This window comes from Esox lucius, chromosome 21 (genome assembly GCF_011004845.1).
Source record: "Esox lucius isolate fEsoLuc1 chromosome 21, fEsoLuc1.pri, whole genome shotgun sequence".
NCBI lineage: Eukaryota > Metazoa > Chordata > Actinopteri > Esociformes > Esocidae > Esox > Esox lucius.
This window is the reverse complement of record NC_047589.1, coordinates 28,256,735-28,278,559: the sequence shown is the minus strand read 5'-3', so window position 1 is coordinate 28,278,559 and position 21,825 is coordinate 28,256,735. Positions and strand designations below refer to the sequence as shown.

Genomic DNA, 21,825 nt, shown 5'->3' with positions numbered 1-21,825 from the left:
GTTTGCCTTTTCTGAGGCAGACATAGTGGACATATTCATTAGCTGTAACCTTTCTGTGGATAGCCCCTGTGGGTGCTTTTTAGAACCCTTTCTTATTTTATCCACTGATTTCCTTTTGGTTGTCAGTGACTTTGTTAGTTTCCATTTGGTTGTTCAGTATGGGACATAACACTGTGCTCTAACATTCACAAGGCCTATAAGACTGTTCACAAACGCGGAACCTGGGCACTGGATAACATACTACGCAATTTACATATAGCGATGTGGTTAGTGAAGGATAACGTACGCGGGGAAAGCTCAACTGGCACCCTGCTAAGCTGTAAGACATTAACCGATGGGATGATTAGTGTGCCTTCAGCGTACCACCAAACGTCCCACAGTTTTGGTTTTCACCACAGATCACGGGGTCTTTGGCAACACAAAGACAAAATGGAAGACATTGGCCTGATGTGAAAAAATACATTAAAGAAAGATTAGCACCTCTGGGTTATGGTATCACATTCAGCATAGTACACGTTCACACACCCACACACACAGGAGACCTGAGCACTTTGGTGTTGAGTAAATATCAGTGACATGCCCACTGATAATTTGACGCTTCACCAACACAAAGGGAAACCGGCATTCTGTTTAGCTCGTCTGCCACCGGATGCACATTGACATTTTCAGTGAATGAATAATGAGTTACGACCAATATAGTGATGTGGTGACAGTGGCCAATCCCAGCTGAGTTTCTGTAAGAACGCAGGCACACTGTCAGAGAACACCATGTTAGAAGACATAAAAAAAAAAAAATATATATATATATATATATATATATATATATATATATATATATATATATATATATATATATATATATATATGGAAATACAGAGTCACAGAGATATATCACAAAGAAAGAGGGAACTAGTCCCGGCGCCTGGATCGCAGACCGGCGGTATCCCTCCACTCCGAAGCACTACTCTTCACAGCACAAACTGCACGTGTCCTTCCACCTCTCACACCATGAACTGGGTGTATCCCTCTGCCCCGGTCACGATGACGTCCATCCAGATGCGCATGGCCTCAGGAGACGGGGCCACCATGTAGTAAACCCGGTCGTGAGTCTTCACGCTGAACGTCAGGCACGGGTTAGGGCTCTGGACGGGGGGGGATTAGACAAACTGGGCCGTGAGGGCAAATAATCGAGCCGCGAGCGCTGCTCACACACACTCTTAGACAGCCGCTTAACCCTAGCTCTCTCAGCCTGCTGCAACACACACACCTGCGCACACACACACACACACACACACACACACACTAGAATGAAGACGTTACCTTGTGTGCATTCTTTAAGTGGTCGTAGTAAACTTCTTCTATGGCCTGGAAGTAGATAACCCCTTTCAGCTTGGCCTCGTGCTTGTCTGCAGCAACGACAACGGACACAGGAGAATTATTAGCACAAGACGGACACCGGCCAATGAGAGCCAGATCAGAAGGAGTCAGGGTTTTGGTGTGTCAATCACACCTCACGGTCAACGCCCGGCATTTACCCGAGAAGTAGGACAGCGTTCGGCGGTTGCGGTCAAAGACGAACCAGCGTTTCTTCCAGGTCTTGATCTTTCCCCCCATCTTGACCAGAAATCCCCTGCAGGTCTTCTCCGTGAGGGACAGGTGGAAACAGGTGTCGGCGCTGTGACCCGCCGATTCAATATGGGCCCTCAGGTCAAAGTCATCCTTACGCACTGGCAGGTACCGCGTCAGGGGGCGAGACTGAGAAGTCAAGGGTTACAGATTAGTGGTCACCAATCAATGTGCAGGAGAGAGACAATGTCTTGGGGGCATATGCATACATTAGCACCACCTCTCTCCTACATCAGGCCCACCTATCTCCTCCTACATAAGCCCCTACCTCTCTCCTCCTATATCAGCCCTACTCATCTCCTCTTAAATTAGCCCCACCTATCTCCTCCAACACCAGCCCCACATCACTCCTGCTCCTACCTGTGCCCTCTGTTTCTCCCGTAGTTTCACCTCCCTCTCAATAAGTTTCTGTCGTCTGTTGGTCTCCTCCTGCAGTCGTTTCTCAAGTTCCTCTCTCCTTTTCCTCTCCTCCTCCAGAGCCTGTTTGCGGGACTCCATCTCTTGGTCCTGCACCAGACACAACACACTTTTTACACATATTGAGGTTGCGTGTGTACTGCCCCATGTTGAGGTTGCGTGTACTGCCCCATGTTGAGGTTGCGTGTGTACTGCCCCATGTTGAGGTTGCGTATGTACTGCCCCATGTTGAGGTTGCGTGTGTACTGCCCCATGTTGAGGTTACGTGTGTACTGCCCCATGTTGAGGTTGTGTGTGTACTGCCCCATGTTGAGGTTGCGTGTGTACTGCCCCATGTTGAGGTTGTGTGTACACTACCCCATGTTGAGGTTGTTTGTACACTACCCCATGTTGAGGTTGTTTGTACACTACCCCATGTTGAGGTTGTGTGTGTACTACCCTTAGTACTCACAGTCTCCATCTGAGGAAGAAGCCTATTTCTGGCCAGGACGGGTAGGTTTGAAGTAAAAGTTTCAATTGAAGCCAAGTACAAATCCCCAATCACATTTGTAGGCGTTATCATAGCTGCTAGCCAGTTAAGGTATTTTAATCTAATGTTTGTGTGGTGCTGATCTGAGCATGTGCAAGCTATCAAATGACAGGCACTCCTTCAAAATAAATGTTTTTGTCAAACACTTGTCATGTTTGTTACATTTTCAGCGTGGCACCCCTACACGGTTGGAGCCGACATTTTGGAACTGAACCCCGTTATTTTGTTCATTGCAGTTTTAGCGCTGAACACGTCAGCCTCCCAAACCCAGCTGCAGTGACCAATAACATCACAGCGATGCTGACCATGACTACAAACACCTCAGTGTCCAGTGAAATCCTTCTTAAACCCGTGACCTGTGTGCGCGTGTGTGGTACCTTGTGTTCTATGAGCCGGTTCTTCTCCGCATGGGCCTGTCTCAACAGGCGCTCCATCTCCTCCAGTTTGGTGACATTGGACGTGCTGGCGCTGCAACACAACAGAACAGATGCCGTGTTGTCAAACCACCATAGAACACCTCTCCGGGAACTTTCCAAATCAACTGGCGTTCCCCAAACTGGGGGTCACGACCCTAAGTGGGTTTGCCCAATTTGAAAATATGATTGTGGACCAAACTCTGGAAAATGATTTGCACTTTGTTCATACAGCTTCATACATTTTGCACATTGTAAATACAGGTTCATATTCCTGGGAAGACAGTAGAAGTGGTTGTATTATACAGAGTGGTTTCTGTTACCTTCATACAAACGTGTCTTTAATGGTTTGAGCTGCAACATGTTATGACCCCATTCCTGAGAGATGAGACTGGGGTCATGACACAAAGAAATATCAGAATGGGGTGAAAAAGGTTGGGAACCCCTGAATTAGAGAGACACATTTTACAGACTTGGAATAACAAAGCACAGGACGTATTTTTGGAAAATACACACAGAGTTGGGGAGTAACCGATTACAAAAAAACAGTAAATGTAATCCGTTACGTTACCAACAAAAATATTGTAATCGGATTACTGATACTTTTGGAAGAAATGTATGATTACTTTTGGATTACTTCCATTGAAAAAGAATAGGTGCGAGAAAAATGTATGACACGTTGCATGTTTGAGTTTGTTATTTAATGTTATAAAAACATTGTTATTTGAAACAAAATATGAATTGTGCGCATCAGTTGTGTGTGTGATCATCAAGCGCGCAAAGGTGGACGCGCAAAACCAGTTTAGTGACATGCTAGTTTACATTTCTTCGGTTTTGGTTGGTTGGATGGCTGGCAAATATACAGAATATATCTTCGATAATATTAGCCGAGTCATATGACATTTTATTTAATCATCAACTCGACGCATAATTCTCAGAACAATTATAGGCAATGGGCCTACCTGGTGTTACATATTTTTCAAGGTTTATTTGTCAAATGCACCGAACAACACAGCCAGGACGAGTTGCACCGAATAACTTTTACAGGAATTGTTTAATAGATTAGGCAACTATTTGTTACATGGCGTTACCTTCAAGATAAAACATTATATGGAATTAACAACGACATCTGATGAGAAAAGGTGTGCTGGGAAGCATTCTGCCAAACTAGAATTATTTGCATTTCAACTCCGTGCATACAGGTAGGACATGTGATTCTGCCGGCTTTGCACCTCTGAAAATGTGTGTTCTTTGGTTATCATTGCCTGCTGACGTAATTTACTTTAAGTTAACGGTGCATTCACACTATTCGCGACGGCTCAATTCATTTCAATGAAGGGAAACGTGGCGAGCGAGCGGCTGGTGGGTCGATGCGTGGAATCCGTGAGATGCGAAGAAAAAATTCAGAGTTTCCAACTTCATGCAAATCACCCGCGCCTATCCCTGGGTACTGACCAATCACGGGATTTGTGTAGGTGGTTGTGAAATGCTCTCAGTACAAATAAAATAAACAGAACTGATTTGGCGGTACTTTTTAAAAGATGGATGAAAAAAAATTGTTTTAGTAGCAGTGACGGGAGCTATACGATTGCACACTATTTTCCTACAGAGACGCAAACAAAACAAAATGTGCAGCATGGAGACAGGTGGCCGAGATAGTTGGTGCTACTGGTGTCAATAATAGATGTTAGCTGACTGGTGGCTACCTAATTCTAGCAAGCTGGTTTGCTAACTAGCATTGCAGGTTGTAAGAATTGCATCAATGAGGCATATTAATTGAGTAGATATATATCAAATGTAAAAATTTATTAAAATACGTTTCTATTCCAATTTTAACCATTGTAATAATCTGACGTTCCTTCATACATATTTGCTATGCTCAAACCTTAAGACAGTTTACCTGCTGTTATGACGCTAGTTCACCCAAAGACAGCCACGAGAATGCTAAAGACGAAGCGCTGTGGGCGATGCTGGCGTTGGCTATCTGAAATTTCGCTAATGGTGTGAATGTACCGTAAAAGTGCAGGTTTATAATCACAGTTTATTTCTTTCATTTGCGTTTTGAAAATCCATCACTGGTGGCCTTAATAATCGCATGTTATGTTCGTGCGGGTAAATCTTATTTCTATGCGGGTGTTCACGATTGCAAACGTACATTCACGTGCCGGGAGTTTCTGCCACGTTTTGACAATGTTGGTTGTGGAGCATATCATCAGACTGCAGATTTATTTTATGCACGAAAAGCTACGTAAATATTATTTTTATATACAACAATGATATGCCCCTTTCGAGTATTTGCCATTTATTTTTCAACAGTGTTTTGAAGCAATTAAAAACATGAATAAAACAAAAATAACAGAACAGGCTTAAGCATCATTAGATTTTGGGTTATGTTCAGATAAAAATTCAGATTCTGGAAGATTGAGATTTATTGAATTAATTGGAATGACTGAATATCGGACAGACCTTTAGCATGTATAGATGTAGCCCAATCATATTGAAGTAAAAAGCTATTGTTTAGAAACCCATTTCCAAAGGCACTATAGCCTACACAACCCATAAGGTAAAATGCTAATTCTGTTTTTGTCCAGCAATGTAAACTCTAACATTGATTGATCCCGCAAAAGGTGTTCAGTTGGTTATAGGCTATTCCTATTTGTTTTCAAATGCCTCATAATATGAAAGTAATCAGAGTAATTCAAAGTAATCAGATTACGTTACTGAATTTGAGTAATCAAAAAGTTACGTTACTGATTACAAATGTGGACAGGTAACTTGTAACTGTAACCGATTACATTTTAAAAGTGACATACCCAACCCTGCATACACACACATACACACAGAGAGAAAGACACAAACAAACCCTGATGGTCACAGTAAGACTGGGCCCGTCTGGAACACATTTGAACCAGCTTAGACAGTCTGCTGCTTTTAATTTCCCCCTCAAAAAAGAACACCAGGAATAAGTCTGACTGTCCCATCACTATCTCCACGCACTTCCCTTCATCCCTCTCTCCCTGTTCCATCTTCTGTCCCTGTTCCATCTTCTGTCCCTGTTCCATCTTCTGTCCCTGTTCCATCTTCTGTCCCTGTTCCTTCTTTTGTCCCTGTTCCTTCTTCTGTTCCTTGTACCATTCTCAAAAAATAGGCCAAGTTGACAGCTAGCACACACACACAAACTAATGTTTGTTTTTCTATCCTTTTTCTGGAGACCAGAAAATATCCATGTTCCCGATCTCATAAACTAATCTTAACCTCAATAATCTAAACTTTATGCCTTAACATAAGACAGCGCTAATTTCTAACCGTTGAATCCCATTTTCCTGGTGGGGATCTGACAAAAAAACCTGGTGGGGCCTAATTATCAGGTATAAAAAATGTTGTGGGGACATCCGGTCTTCACATCTACAACATTGACAAATTTACTTCAGGAAGGGTTGGACAGAGATGCAGCATTCCACATGGATTTCCATTCCTGAGGCAACATGGCCAGTACTTTGGGAATTATCATGATTACAGATCCGGGGGCACTGATGTTTGCAGCCCCATGTGGATTACAGAGGAACATCCAGCAGAAAGACCGGCCAGGTAATTCAAGCAACTGGACACTCCGAGCACCCCCCCACCCACTGCCTCCCTCATCCTCATTTTATTTGCCATCTGCATCTTTCCCAGTTTAATCCAGGCTCCGCCACAAAGATCACAGTTGCCCTTCCTTGCTCTACATTAATAACTTTTTTTTTGGAAAACTGTTGCTGTTTTCTCATGATCGCCAAGTCAGCTGGAGCACATATGACAACCTATCAGCACATGATATAGGATGCCTGGGTTTTGGGCTTTGATGGTCAAAACAAGCAAGTCAACTTTCTTTCCCTCCATGTTCAGATCAAAAATCTTCCGTTCCCCTCAGGGCAAGTTGGAATCCTGATTTCCCAACACTGATGAGATGAATGGTACACATTAGCCCCAGTCTAAACAAGCCTCACACACACACACACACACACACACACACACACAATCGTTTCCCGCTCTCCTCTACCATCACATTTCCCTCCTTTTCCTCCTCCCATCCTGTATGCACCAACAGCCCTCACCCACACCTCACCACGCCTCACCCACACCTTACCTGCATAGATGAGAGGGAACGGAGCTCATGATCCATTCAGATGCTCCAGGCTAGTCCCGTCCAAATGGACCCAAACCCAAATCAAGCTGAGCCAAGAGCCACAGAGTGCCAATGAAGGCACCAGTGTGAACAGAACCAATCCAGTTCAACCCAACCAAATTAAGTTCAGTCCAACAATCAAACCACAGAACTAAACCACGCTTCACTGTGCCAGTGAAAACTCCCCAGTGGACGGAACCCAGCAAACTACTCCAATGTCTGGACCGCAGAAACCTGTGCTGTGCAGAAGCCGCCAACCCAGATAAAACCCAGGGGCCCAGCTGGACCGAACCATCTCCAGGCAGAAAGAGGGGGTGCTGTATAAGCAGAACATATGAACCCCAGATCTACCTCGGCTCGCCGACTATTGCCAGCCTGTAACCCGACTCCAGAGCACTCTAGTCCCCCTTCGAACGGGGCATATACAGAGAGAGAGAGAGAGGTACAGGTTCGGTTTGCTTTTTTCATCAAAGTGGACCGGACAGAATTTCCACAATTTCACAGTTGGGAAACAGGCAATCATATATATATATAAAAATAAATAAACATTCCGTTCACAGTTCAAGCTGCAAAAACAACATTAAAAGTAGCTTATATTTTACTTGAGAGTCCATTAGTAAGGCACTTTTGGCAGACTACACTGATGCAGTAGAATGCATTTAGTAATAAAAGCTCAGGTTTTCTTAATAGTGCCCAACACACCAGCATATTAGTTTATTTCTCTGTACTGAACTTGACTTCAGACATGCAGACTTTTCAGGGAGTTGTATTAACAGCACCAGACCTTGAGATTAGATGAGATGAGTTTGGTTTAGTTTACCCAGTCTACCTAAGTCAGTTTAGTTTTCTCACTTGTTTTATCAAAAACAACAAAAACAATCACTGGACACACACACACACACACACAGGCACCTACCAGGAGACGTTGTCAGGGGAGCAAGCTGAAATGCTGGTATCCATGGAGTCGGAGCTGTCCACACTCATGGTGTCAAAGGTCTGGCTGTTGTCCCGGTAACCGTAAGTGTCCAGGTACACGTTAGACTGGGAGGCGGCCCGAGAGCCGGACTGACCAGGACCTAGACCACAACGGGACCACACGGTCAGGCCGAGACCACAACATCACCAAACCACTCCAGGAGAGAGAAAAGAGGTAGTGGTAGATAACAGCAGTGCGTGTTGGATGTCTAATGGTGTGATATTAACCACTGAGTTACCTGTCTTTGTTCCTCCCTGCCCCGAGCCCTCATCTCCAGGACCGCCCCCCCCTTCCAGGACCACAGTCTGACCATGTGGTACAGACCGCTGTCCCCACTTCTGATCACACTGACCAGCCACGGTTAAAACGCACAAGCAGCAAATAACGCTTTCGAAAACCACCACTAATGATAATTAGTGGACTCCCAAAATGGTTACGGTCTGAAAAACGCCAGCAACCGCAGTACGGCAATGATGCCCGACTACAACTCAATGTACAAGCACAGTCAATGAGACCCAACAGGGCAGGGAACTGTATCACACACACACACACACACACACACACCACATATGGAGAAAGACAGACAACGGAAGCCTGATACCATCACAGAGGGTCAGAAACACACCCCACCCTCTGGGACAGGCTCCAATCTCACCACACACACACACACACACACACACAATCCATGGGTTGCTGAGACCCATTAACGGATGCATCACAACAGCAGTAAGCATTTCCTGCCGCTCCTCAACTATCTCCACAAACAAATCAATTGTGCGCCTATCCACTCATCTCACACACACACACACACACACACACACACACACTCTAAATCATGCTGCATACACCCATCACACACACTTAATCGTGCTCTATCCACCATCACACATTCTCACACACACACACACACACACAATAAACCTAGGTCTGTCCACCAATCACGCACAGTCTGAAAGTCTGTTGAAACCCTGACCTTATAAGGTAAGCACTGTGACTCACTGAGTAATCCAGAGGCAGCTCTATAGTCCTCCTCGCATTCTGTCCTCTTGCTAGGCCATTATTAAAGTTATTGTGTGTGTGTGTGTGTGTGTGTGTGTGTGTGTGTGTGGGATAGAGTACTCACCTTTGTGCTGGAGGCGTGTATCTGTGTCCCTATTGGACGAGACAGACAGGCCCCGAGGTAGAATACTGCCACAGCTAGAACTCTGCACCAGGGGCTGATGGGACTGTGGAGGACCAGAAACGTTAAAGTGATGGTGATGGTGTTTGTGTTTATGTGTGTGTGTTTGTGTGTGTGTGTGCACGTACCTTGTTAGGCATACTGCGTCCCAGCGTAGCACAGCTGAACTGAGGGGTGATGGTGGGCATGGTCTTCTTCCTGGGTAACGTGTCACTCAAGTGGGACCCGCCTTCTTTCACTAATCGCTTCCTCTCCTCCAGACACCTGAAGTGCTGAGCACACACACCCACACACAATGTCAGAATCACACATTCACACAAACAACAGCACAAAAGGCATATGTATATATACACACACACACACACACACACACCCACACACAATGTCAGAATCACACATTCACACAAACAACAGCACAAAAGGCATATGTATATATACACACACACACACACACACACACCCACACACAATGTCAGAATCACACATTCACACAAACAACAGCACAAAAGGCATATGTATATATACACACACACACACACACACACCTTTACCTGCCTGTTGTGGCAGTGTTTTTTGACAGGCAGTGGAGGAGGAGGAGAGTCAGGGAGGGGGGAGGGTTCACGATAGGTCACCATGTCCTCCGGCCAATGAACAGAGGGGGTTTTGGTGAGGAGGGGGCGGCGGGGAGGGAGGGGATGTGAGGCAGAGGAAGGACAGTTGATAGAAGAGGAGTGACACAGCTTGAAGGAGAACAGAGGAACACTGTCAGAGAATACAAAGACAGAGAACAGGAGAGAGAGAACACGAGAGAGAACACGAGAGAACAAAAGAGGGAGAACAGAAGAGCACAAAAAATGAAAGAACAAAAGAGAGAACAGAATAGAACCAAAGAACAAAAGAGAGAACAGAATAGAACCAAAGAGAGAACAGTAGAGAACAAAAAAGAAAGAAATGAAGAGAGAACAAAAAAGAGAGACAGACTGAGCGTTGAGGAGAACATGGAAATCAACAAGAAATGCACCTTTGCGGCAGCAGAATACACACACACACACACACACACTCCCTTAAACAGACCTCGTCCTCTGCTGGTTTTGATATGCTGTCATCGGGGGTGGGGCTAGGCTCAGGATCAGGGGAGGGATTGGCCAGAACAGTGGCGGGGGCGGGACTAGGCCCCCCCCCCAGCTGGGAGTAAAGCTCATTGATCTCACTGACTGTGACATAGCCCTGGAACATACCATGAGGAGATAGAGGGGGGCAGGGCAAGGTAACGTGGAGGGGCAGGGGGAAAGAGGGGATTGGAAGAAAGAGTGATTGAAGAAAGGGGGGGTTGAGAGATGTCAAAGCAATGTTAAAACTTAGCGTTAGCTTGATCAGGGAAAATGTAGCAGAGACCTACTGTTACGCATGTTAAAACAGGTTCCATTAGGATCATGTAGCGAGACAATTCATGAGTATGTTAAACATGAACAATGGGATCATCGATAAAGCCAGAACGGAACTTGTACAACATGTTATTATCAATGTAGAATTAGCTGACAAGAGACGGAGGAGTATCTGAAATTGTAAGTGCCTCTCCACCTCCAAATCCCAGGATGCACCAGAAATATCCATCAAACTGCCCATTCCTTAGTACCCAAATTGTAAATGACCAGAAGAACATTACAGTGTTTTTGGCCACTGGTGGTGAAAGTGGTGCTGTTGAGCCCAAAATGGTGCCCCATGTCTATGGTATGTACTGATATGTGCCCCATGTCCATGTCATGTCGTAGAATTTCGTGGCTAAATTAGATGATAGCAAGCCCATTTAAGATAGAGAATCTACATGCATTGAAACAGTAATTGGTATTTTATTGGGCATATTCTGGAACAACAGGAATGAGGAGGAGGGAGGGATGAGATAGAGGAAAAATAGATGGATGCAGGGATGAGGCAGAAGAGAAATAAGGAAGCAGAGAAAAGGGTAGAGGGAGAGTACCTCAGCGTTCTTTATGGAAAGGGAGGAAAGGAGGGAAGAGAGAACCAGCAGGTCAGCAGGAAGAAGAGAAGAAACGGAGCAAGGGGCGTGGTCACAGGAGGGGCCTCCGGATGACTGACACATGTCAGTCAGAGACAGTGTATCCTATGGGAGATGGGAGAATAGGAAAGAGGAGAGAAGAGAGAGAGAGGACTTAGAGAAAAGAGAAGAGAGAGAGAGAGGACTTAGAGAAAGGAGAGGAACCAGTGGGAATGAAGATGGCTCCCAGATGTCCTACGAACCTCCTTCAGGCTGATGGGGCTGACAGGGAAGCCCCGCCCACCTGTGAGCTCAGCATACCTCCTCTCTAGAGTGCCAAGGTTATCTTTTTCCTGAGAGAAAGAGAAAGGCAAAATCAACACACTTACAACACATACACACTGTCTACATACATGCATTCAGTCTACACGCATACAGTCCACATACATACCACAGTACACCCCTCACATTTCTGTAAATATTTGATTATATCTGTTCATGTGACTGAAGAAATGACACTTTGCTACAATGTAAAGTAGTGAGTGTACAGCTTGTACATTTGCCGTCCCCTCAAAATAACACAACACACAGCCAATAATGTCTAAACTGCTGGCAACAAAAGTGAGTACCCCCCTAAGTGAAAATGTCCAAATTGGGCCCAAAGTGTCAATATTTAGTGTGGCCACCATCATTTTCCAGCACTGCCTTAACCCTCATGGAGTTCACCAGAGCTTCACAGGTTGCCACTGGAGTCCTCTTCCACTCCTCCACAATGACATCACGGAGCTGGTGAATGTTAGAGACCTTGCCCTCCTCCACCTTCCGTTTGAGGATGCCCCACAGATGCTCAATAGGGTTTAGGTCTGGAGATATGCTTGGCCAGTCCATCACCTTTACCCTCAGCTTCTTTGGTCGACCATGGCGAGACCTGTTCTGAGTGGAATATGTCCTTGTAGAACCGCTGTATGTTCTTGGCCACCGTGCTGCAACTCAGTTTCAGGGTCTTGGCAATCTTCTTATAGCCTAGGCCATCTTTATGTAGAGCAACAATAATTTTAATAATTTCCAATGACCAGTATGAGGGAGTGTGAGAGCGAAGACACCAAATGTAAACACCTGCTCCCCATTCACACCTGAGACCTTGTAACACTTATGAGTCACATGACAACGGGGAGGGAAAATGGCTAATTGGGCCCAATTTGGACATTTTCACTTAGGAGTGTACTCACTTTTGTTGCCAGCGGTTTAGACATTAATGGCTGTGTGTTTTGAGGGGACAGCAAATTTACACTGGTATACAAGCTGAACATTCACTAATTTACATTGTAGCAAAGTGTCATTTCCTCAGTGTTGTCACATGAAAAGATATACTCAAATATTTACAAAAATGTGAGGGGTGTACTCATTTTTGTGAGATACTGTACATACATGCATTTAGTCTACATACATGCATTCAGTCTACATACATAGAGTCTACATACATACCCTCTGCAGCATCATGTGCAGGTTGGTCCTCTCCTTTAGGAAGCTGTCCTTCTCCCTCTGAGCCTGCTGATTAATCTGGTCTGTCTGCTTCTTCAGGGTCTCCAGCCTCTCCTGCAAACACATACAATTTAAAACACACACACACACACAATGTTCAGCCCTGGACACACTTTAAAACACACTCCAACAGACCTTGCGTGTGACTGTGCTGCGTTGGCGGTCTGCGATCTCTTTGAGGAGATGTTGTGCTTTTGTCTCCTTCTCCTCATCCTGTCGGCTTTCTTTCTCCAGCTGCTGAAACTCCAGGTCCTCGAACCGCTTCGTCTCGGCCTCCAGCACCTCAGAGTCCTGAAACACGGACTGCCTTGTGTCACTCGGTCTTTTCTGCGTTTGTTCAAATTGCAATCACCAAGTTTGTGCACGGCGAGGTAGAGATGACTCACACCCACACAAGCACCCGAGCCATGCTGTCACCAGACATGCTGTCAAACCATGCTCCTTCATCCCTCCAACCCAAACAGCCGCTACTCCCACAAGCAGGATGATAGTCCAGGGAGCTTCTATGTGGACAGAGCTTTCATTACTGACGGACAGGCCACATTCTGAAACTCACTGTCAGTGAGCTGGGCAGAGGACAAACAGGAGCTAGAGACAGCCTCCTGAACAGGAGCCAGGAGAGGTGAACAGGGAGGAAGGTGTGTGGAAATAAGCAGGAAATGCTGTCTTTCTTTAGCAGGAAGAGGAAGTAGAAGAGGAAACAGGAAGTGTGTGTGTGTGTGTGTACTGACCCTGGCGAGCTGTTCCTGTAGGGGCTCCTTCATGGCCTCAGGGCAAGAGTCGAGCCGCGAGCGCTGCTCACACACACTCTGAGACAGCTGCTCTACCCTAGCTCTCTCAGCCTGCAGCGACACACACGCCTGGCGCAGACACACACAACACACACACACACACACACACACAACACACACACAAGCACAGACAGTGGAACATGTGGAACGTATTACGTATCCACACTCCGACATGGAAGACAAGCAGAGAGGGTGGGAGAGGGGAGGAGAGAGAGAGACAGAGGAGGGGTTAGGGGAGTGGGGAGGCGGAGTTAGTTACTACAGTATCACGGGGGAGGGGGGGGTAGCTGGCAGATGGAAAGGAGGTCCTCTGCACAGACCACAAACACTCCGGGACGTTTCCACTGGCAATATATATATATATATTTATGTGTGTGTGTGAGACCAGACAACTATCTGTTCATCCCTCTCTTTCATTGGCTTCATGTGTCTGTTTTTGTCTCATCAGATTTGGTAAAAGAAGTCTAATTTCAAGCTCCCTCCGTGGCTTCTTTGGTTCTCCCCGCGCCCGGTAGTTTCTTTCTCGTGTTTCTGGCAGCTGTAGGGTTAACGGAACGGTCCGGAAGCAGGCCTGAACATGACCCAGTGGGGACCGAGGTGACAAGACACAAACACTTCCTCGGAACCATTCAACCCCACTTAGTGCCTGCTGCATCTTTTAATAGAGCCTCACTAAAACACATGTGTGTGCATGTTTGGGTGTATACGTGTGTGTGTGTGTCCAAATCTGCTGGCACGTGTGTGTTTTCTATATAAATGTTTGTTTAAATCTATGCATGTGTGTATAAATGTATGTGTGTGTGTGTTTGCGTATAGGGGTGTTTAAATCCATAGGGGTGTGTGTGTGTGTGTGTGTGTGTGTGGACACAGATAGGGTTGTAAGCTCTATGCTCTATGCTGCATTAACAGCTGTATATTTGGACCTTGGACAGCATGAGGAGGATTTACATGAGCCAAGTCAGCTACTCACGTCAATCAATGTGTGTGTTCAGGAACACTACCTACGAACACAGGACACACACACACCCCAGAAGCCATGTACACACACGTCGTACGGAGAGAGACACACACCGCGTTGGTTTTGGTCGCTGCCCGGTGGACCTAGGCGACTGGGTGTCATCACACACCTGTGTCTTCTGGTTCTGTGCCTGTTGTTCCATGTCAGCCATCTTGGCGTTGAGTGCCTGCAGAGTGTTCCGATCCTGTTGCAGGGCCGCAAGCTCCGCCTCCTGCTCCGCCTCCACCAAGGCACGCTCCATCTCCACCTGTATGCGAGAGAAAAACGCATGAATCCCGTATGGCGTCACTTTTGAGCCCACGCGGTTTAGAAGAAAATAATGGATTGGTCTTATCATATGACACATTGTTTATGTCTGATTTCAAGACTGGACACAAGGTAAATAAGCTGTTAATGAGGTGTACTTCTTCAAAACCAACAGGAATTTTATGGTCATTTTACTTTTCAAATCATTTAAAAGTCAAAGTGAGTGTGTTCAAAGGTTTATGGGCTTATTGATCTTTGTTTGCCACTCTAGAGGTAAATCCCAGGTCTTCTCTCCATCTCCCCCATTTACATATACACCCCCATCTCTCCACCTCTCCCTATCTCCACCCAACCTTTCCTCCCCCTCAATCTCTCCACCTCTCTGATGGACTCCTCCATCTGGTTGTCCAGGTCTTTGATCTTCTGCTCCAGCTCCTCCATGTTGTTCAACACCTGGATCCTCTCCTCCTCCAGACGGACGACCTCCTTCCTCCGCTGGGCCTCCTCAGCCGGCGCCTGAAGAGAACATCACACTCTCAAAACGGAACCATTGCTCCTGATGTTTACACACAGCATCTAGGTCTTGACGGTAAATTGATGAGTTGCATCATGGGCATTAGTGCCGGGCTGGTTGAACACACTGCAGTTTGTCTAGAACAAGAGGTGAAAAACACTGGTTCATGGAAATGTTATAGGTGTTAATATTCATAGATCCATCTTTGGGATTATTACCTATAGAGTCACTCTGTTCTTCAATTATTCACCAGATACTAGGCAGCTGTTCCTACAGACTACACACAGGCTAGTCTTAGACGGCTATCCTTAGCACTCTCTAATCTAATAACCAGAATGTAAATATCTCCTGTGCATATAGCCAACTGTGGGGTTTTTTGTTCTTAGAGTGCCCTTGAGCAAGGCAGCATATTTGCTCCTTTAAGTTACTCTGAGAATCTGCTGAATGACACAAATGTAATACTGAAAATAGACATGATCCAACCTTGGGGTTGAAGAGGGGCCCGAACTGCTGAAACTGGGGATTGTCATGTCTGTGAAACTGACTAGTACATTAAGTTACAGAAGGGTGATTAGAAATGATTCAATTATACGTCTTCATCATTGCATCACTTTGACATCACACATATTTGCGCATATTGAGTCTTTACAGTGTTGCAACGTGTACAAAATGTTGTTACGACACAAATATCTGCAACTGATTTGGGTGTACTGACATGCCACGCCAAGGCCACAACTATTTTTATTTGCAACATGTGTACAAAATGTTTCTATAATGCGAATATCTGCAACTGATTTGAATGCACTGTTCACACTAAGTCTACATTCACGCTAGGACAAGTCTACATTCACGCTAGGACAAGTCTACATTCATGTTTTTCGGTCAGAATATGTTTATTGGTGTCTCAGATATTGCGGGGAACGTTATCACAGGTGGAAAGAGATTTACATTTTCACATGATTGTTTATTGGTCATTGATGGTACTAAAATGGGTACACCCATCTACAGTTAGGCTTCATGAAGTTCGGTCATTTGGTGTCTAAAATGGGTACACCCATCTACAGTTAGGCTTCATGAAGTTCGGTCATTTGGTGTCTAAAATGGGTACACCCATCTACAGTTAGGCTTTGTGAAGTTCAGTCATTTGGTGTCATTTCATGTAAGAAGAATATCATTTTAAGGGTATTTAGCTACATTTGAAAGGGTGGAAAATCTATCACGGTGGAGCTTATGAGTCCATGACTCAAATGTGTTCTTTCTGAGGAAATTTCCTGACTTCAGGTCAGGTCTTCCCAAGCTTTCCAATGTTGATAACATGTTTGTGACCACAACATTTAAAATGTAAAACATAAAAAATTTAAAAGAAGGGATTTCAGCATACAGTGGATCAATGCTTTTGTCAAAGTAAAAAAAAACATCCAAAAGTACATGAGAGCGTGCAATTCATTACAAAAATGTGTATGGCAAGAATGATACATGAAATGGTGGGGTCACAAAAATTTTTATCCGAATGGGTATGTTCGGGAAGTCACAACCCAAAGTCAGGAAATGTGTTTCACTCCGAAGAATCGGACTGGACTCATGGACCCATCATTCACCCAAGACTAATCCAAATTAGACAAGGGAGATCTGTGGGTCATGTTCACATGGAGCAAGATCGAATCCTAGTTGGGGACCAGCATCATGTCCTTACGTTGATAGAGAACGTCAGATTCATACCAGGACCAAGGAATCTACAAGGAGGGATTTGGATCAGGACAGAGCCAGTCTCTCAGGTGACCTAAATACAAACCACAAAACACCCAAAATACCCTAAACGATCAAACAGAGGGGGGAGAAAGAAGCACTCACCCGTTTGGTCCTGGGAAGACGCGGGGTGGGCGAGGGGGTGGGGCTCTGCAAGCTGACGGTTGGTGACTCTGCCCTGTTGTCACGACGACCGCTGCTCCGTCGCTGCCGGACCTGAAGCTCCTCGTCATTACCATGGTAACCGTTCTCAGAGCGGGCACCTGTGCCCACGTTGGAGAAGACAGATTCCACCCATTCGTTGTCGTCGTCGGAGACCTGGAGTTTTTCTAGTTCCCGGTTGATTTTCTGGAGGTCGGCTAAACCAGCACCAGGACTCGACACAACGCCCGTCTGCCTGTCCTGCTCCGAACGGCCCAGCTCCGAACAGAGAGACAGGATGGTCTCCAGCCGCTGGCGTTCCTGAAACAAACAAACCAACACAGTCAGAAGCAAATACAGAGACAGACACAGGCACACTGACGAGTACATACACAGCTGGAAAGCAATTTGATTGGATGCCGAAAACTAAGAGCCAATGCATGGATATTACCTGTGGAAGCATGAGCGCAGTTAGGAACATAACTCCTGACGCCCACAGATCGTCACTGGGGCAAACCGGACTCTCAAAGCTCCTAAAATTCCCTCATGTAGAATAACAGCAGTCTACGAAAACATGACTGGAACCTAAAGCTGCCCAACAACTGACCAACCAGAGCTGTGCCGCTAAGCTAGCTCTGGAACGTCACTAAGCTCACAGTCCCACCCACTGCTTTACAGCGACTGAGCGGGGCTGCAGGTGAAGTTCCCGTCCCGTAGTGCATAGTGACGGCTATGAGATCCTGGGACGGAGGGCGGGGTGGGGAGGAGGGAGCAGGAGGCTTTCCTGGGAATGCTATTGGCTCCAAGTCAGAATTTCCAACAGGAAAAGCCCAGCGGACTGCCCACAGCTCATGAAATATGTCCAAACACACACTCAAGACCAGAAGTAAATGCACACACACACACACACACACATGCACACAGAGAGTAATACTAGACTACAGACAACATGTGGCAGAGTAAGGAATACTCTGTCAGATTGACACCTGATTTATTCTTAATAGAGACAAACCCCAGTAGAGCTCCCATACAAAAGGAGGTCAAGGAGTTCACAGCAACTGGCACAGGGTTAAACCTGATCTGAACACAGACCCCAGGCTCCCACGGTGGAGGAGATACTGATATAGAAATATCGAGATCTAATCTTTGAGCATCTCAGGATCTGCGCGATCTTCCTGTCAATCAATGAAATGTAGTCCTTTTTACATCAGCAGTCATCACAAAGTGCTTGTACAGACACCCAGCCTGAAACCCCAAAGAGCAAGCAACAACAAGAAATGAATGCCCAAGTAGTGTCCAAAGTAGGGTGAAAAGCACGGAAGAAACCTAGAGAGGTGCCAGACTTTGAGGGGGGGCCCGTCCTCTTCTGACTGTGCCAGGTGCACATTATAATAGTACTTAATCTTTTAAAGCCAAACACAGGTGGGTTGTGTCCAGAGCCTTTTGGCAGAATCCTGATCAGCTACACAACCAGGTGGACGAGGACAGGGATGACCAGGTGGACAAGGACAGGGGTGACCAGGTGGACAAGGATGACCAGGTCGAAAAGATTCAGGGATGACCAAGTGGATGAGGGTCAGGGATGACCAGGTGGATGAGGACAGGGATGACCCGGTGGACGAGGATAGGGGTGACCAGGTGGATGAGGACAGGGATGACCCGGTGGACGAGGATAGGGGTGACCAGGTCGACAAGGGTCAGGGATGACCAGGTGGATGAGGACAGGGATGACCCGGTGGACGAGGATAGGGGTGACCAGGTGGATGAGGACAGGGATGACCCGGTGGACGAGGATAGGGGTGACCAGGTCGACAAGGGTCAGGGATGACCAGGTGGATGAGGACAGATGACCAGGTGGACGAGGATAGGGATAATCAGTTTGATAAGGACAATGATGACCAGGTGGACAAGGATGACCAGGTGGACGAGGACAGGAATAACCAGGTGGACGAGGACAGGAATGACCAGGTGGACAAGGATGACCAGGTGGACAAGGATGACCAGGTGGACAAGGACACTTGACAATGAATTCAGGAGAAGTACTGAAAGTATTCCCATTTATTTAAACCACATCTCTATATGCCCTCTATCTCTCAACATTGGAGCAGCTGTTGGTAATTTAGCAAAGAGACAAGTCTTGAACAGTGAAATCAGGGATGGTGTCGTGTTGCACTTTGCCCGTCTCACCTCTAGAGGGCAATGTGGATACACAGTCTGAAGTAGTGTCCATAAAGAGGACTTAAAGAGGAAGCCATCTTAGACTCCTGAGACACAGCTTAATTCTGTCGAGAGATTGGAGTGTAGATGTCTGTTTTCAACATTTGTTTGTGTGTTCTCCCATGAAGGCAGCTATTACAATATTTGGGAAAATATTTTGAGGAATGTTCAAAGATCTTCTGGGAATATTTAGCCCACTTCAAACAATGTTTAAATGTCCAAACACTTCTCTGGAAGCCACTGGCTGTAGCTGGTGTGTGTTTTTGTGTGTGTGAGTCTGTGTATATGTGGGAGGGAGGGAACTTCCACCTGCTCTATAGTCCTGGGCCGCGTTAAGCTCACATCAGATGGTTCTGAGTTCCAAACAAACCAAACCGATCCAAATGGGCGGAACAGCAGATGGCCTCATTTACGGAACCACACACACACACACACACATCTACAGAGAGTCTAAAAAAAGCCAAGGGTTTCCTCTGAACTCTGTCCAACCCAGTGGAGAAGCAAGAATAACTATGTTCCCGTTAGTAAGGGACACTTCTCTGACAAAATATACTGCATATTTATCTTTGTGTGTGTGTGTGTGTATGTTAGGACTGGGCAATACAACCTAAGATTATTATTTTTTACATGTTTATTACTTACAGGAGGATCAGTATAACAATATCCATCTGTTAAGCTGCTTCTTAGAAATAAAGTTATATTATTTTCTACCTCATATCAATAACCTTGTTGACTTGTCTCTCTGATCTGAAAAGATCTGACATGTTCTTAGCAGACTAAGCAGTGATGGCTGGACCATATTTCCTAGCCTTCACAATCCACCCAGATCACCTATTTCCCAGAATATATCCAAGTCCTTCAATTCTGTGGCTCAATTTCATTCAGATCATTTCAGACTGAGACAGACAGACAGACACTCCTCACCAGTCTTTCCACCTCCTGCTCTCGTAGTCTCTCATCTCTCTGGCGATGGTGGTAGTCTGTCAGTTCTTCTTTCCCGCTCAGAGAGCTGATACTGCCACTCCTCGCCCTGAATCCTCCAGGTGGGGTTGCCCCTGCAGCCAACCCTACCCCTCCCTTTCCAAAAGACTGTCTCCTCTCCCCTAACCCCAGCCCCAAACCTGGATCAACTCCTCCCTTTCCAAAGGACTGTCTCCTCTCCCCTAAACCAAACCCCAAACCTGGCTCAACTCCTCCCTTTCCAAAAGACTGTCTCCTCTCTCCTAAACCAAGCCCCAAACCTGGCTCAACTCCTCCCTTTCCAAAAGACTGTCTCCTCTCCCCTAAACCAAGCCCAGGCTCCAGGCTGCCCCCCCTGCATTCTATCTCCCCCACTGAGAAGTCGTATCCTGGGGAGACTCCACGGCTGGCCGGCCTTTCTGGCTCCTGGAGGCTGGAGGTGGAGCCGGCGGACGTGAGGCTGAGTTTCTTGGCTATGCGGGGGCTGGTGGAGCCCCCTGAACGGGACGGAACTGTCACATCCGGAGGGGCCTGGATCGGAGCCTTGGGGGAGGAGAGGGAGATGGATACCACCCCTTCACCTTGGTTCTGGGTGTGATTCATATTCTGGGCCCGGTTGTATCCAAAGTCCTTGGTTTGACTGTGGCTGTAGCCTGTGATGCGGTTGTAGGCTGTGATGTGGTCGGGGTGATGGTTGTGGGGGCGTTCAGAGGGCTGCAGAGGCAGGGTAGAGAGCGCCAGGGCTCCGTTGTCATGGGAACGAGGAGACGGACAAAGGCGGGGCAGAGAGCGGCTGTGACTACCCATCATGCCGCCTAGAGACCCTGCAGAGTACTTCCTGGTTCGGTTGCTAGGCACTGGCTCGTGGCTACGGCGTCCCAGGCGAGGGCTGGAGGGCATGCTGGCCGCTCCACTGGTTGGAGAGAGGGAAGTGGGTGGGGGAGGAGAGGACAGGCACTCTCCACCCGCCACGGAGTTAGAGGAACCTCCACCATTCCACGTCGACAACAGGGGGGAGTTTGGGCGTCGTCGCACTTCGCCAGGTGAAATCAGCAGGCTGTCCTGTGATTGGTAGGAATGGTTCCGAGCCTTGGAGGATCTGGAGGAAGGGGTATCGGAGCGTCGAGAGGGGGAGGGAGGGGTGGCTGTTTTGCAGGAGAGGGGAGGACGATCAGAACCGTAGAAACGCCTTGCCTGCTCCTGATAGGCTGATGACATTGACGTGGGTGAGGTCACAGGAGTGGTGGGCGGAGACTGGCAGAGAGGAAAGGAAGGGAAAACAAACGTTTCGAAGCGTGAAAACATATCCATCCAAATCCATCCATTTCCTGATGCTCCACACCTGTCA

General features: G+C 46.6%; 1 protein-coding gene across 5 annotated transcripts in view; it reads right to left on the bottom strand.

The window, feature by feature from the left end:
- Positions 1-854: 854 nt before the first annotated feature.
- Positions 855-21,825, bottom strand: part of phldb2b (pleckstrin homology-like domain, family B, member 2b) — a 40,378-nt gene continuing 19,407 nt past the window's right edge. For 3 of the 5 annotated variants that reach the window (XM_010885927.5, XM_010885930.5, XM_010885931.5), the window contains 17 exons: positions 20,442-21,731; positions 17,265-17,621; positions 15,278-15,415; positions 14,763-14,900; positions 13,576-13,704; positions 12,980-13,135; positions 12,788-12,898; positions 11,566-11,655; positions 10,381-10,533; positions 9,435-9,578; positions 9,250-9,352; positions 8,067-8,226; positions 2,950-3,040; positions 1,987-2,133; positions 1,536-1,755; positions 1,321-1,406; positions 855-1,142 (listed from right to left, as the gene is read on the bottom strand). In XM_010885927.5, the coding sequence (XP_010884229.2) occupies positions 1,002-1,142; positions 1,321-1,406; positions 1,536-1,755; positions 1,987-2,133; positions 2,950-3,040; positions 8,067-8,226; positions 9,250-9,352; positions 9,435-9,578; positions 10,381-10,533; positions 11,566-11,655; positions 12,788-12,898; positions 12,980-13,135; positions 13,576-13,704; positions 14,763-14,900; positions 15,278-15,415; positions 17,265-17,621; positions 20,442-21,731 (3,654 nt within the window). In that variant the 3' untranslated portion in view covers positions 855-1,001. The remainder of the gene's footprint in view (positions 1,143-1,320; positions 1,407-1,535; positions 1,756-1,986; positions 2,134-2,949; positions 3,041-8,066; positions 8,227-9,249; positions 9,353-9,434; positions 9,579-10,380; positions 10,534-11,565; positions 11,656-12,787; positions 12,899-12,979; positions 13,136-13,575; positions 13,705-14,762; positions 14,901-15,277; positions 15,416-17,264; positions 17,622-20,441; positions 21,732-21,825) is intronic. The other 2 variants (XM_010885929.5, XM_010885928.5) reach the window with 2 other exon arrangements.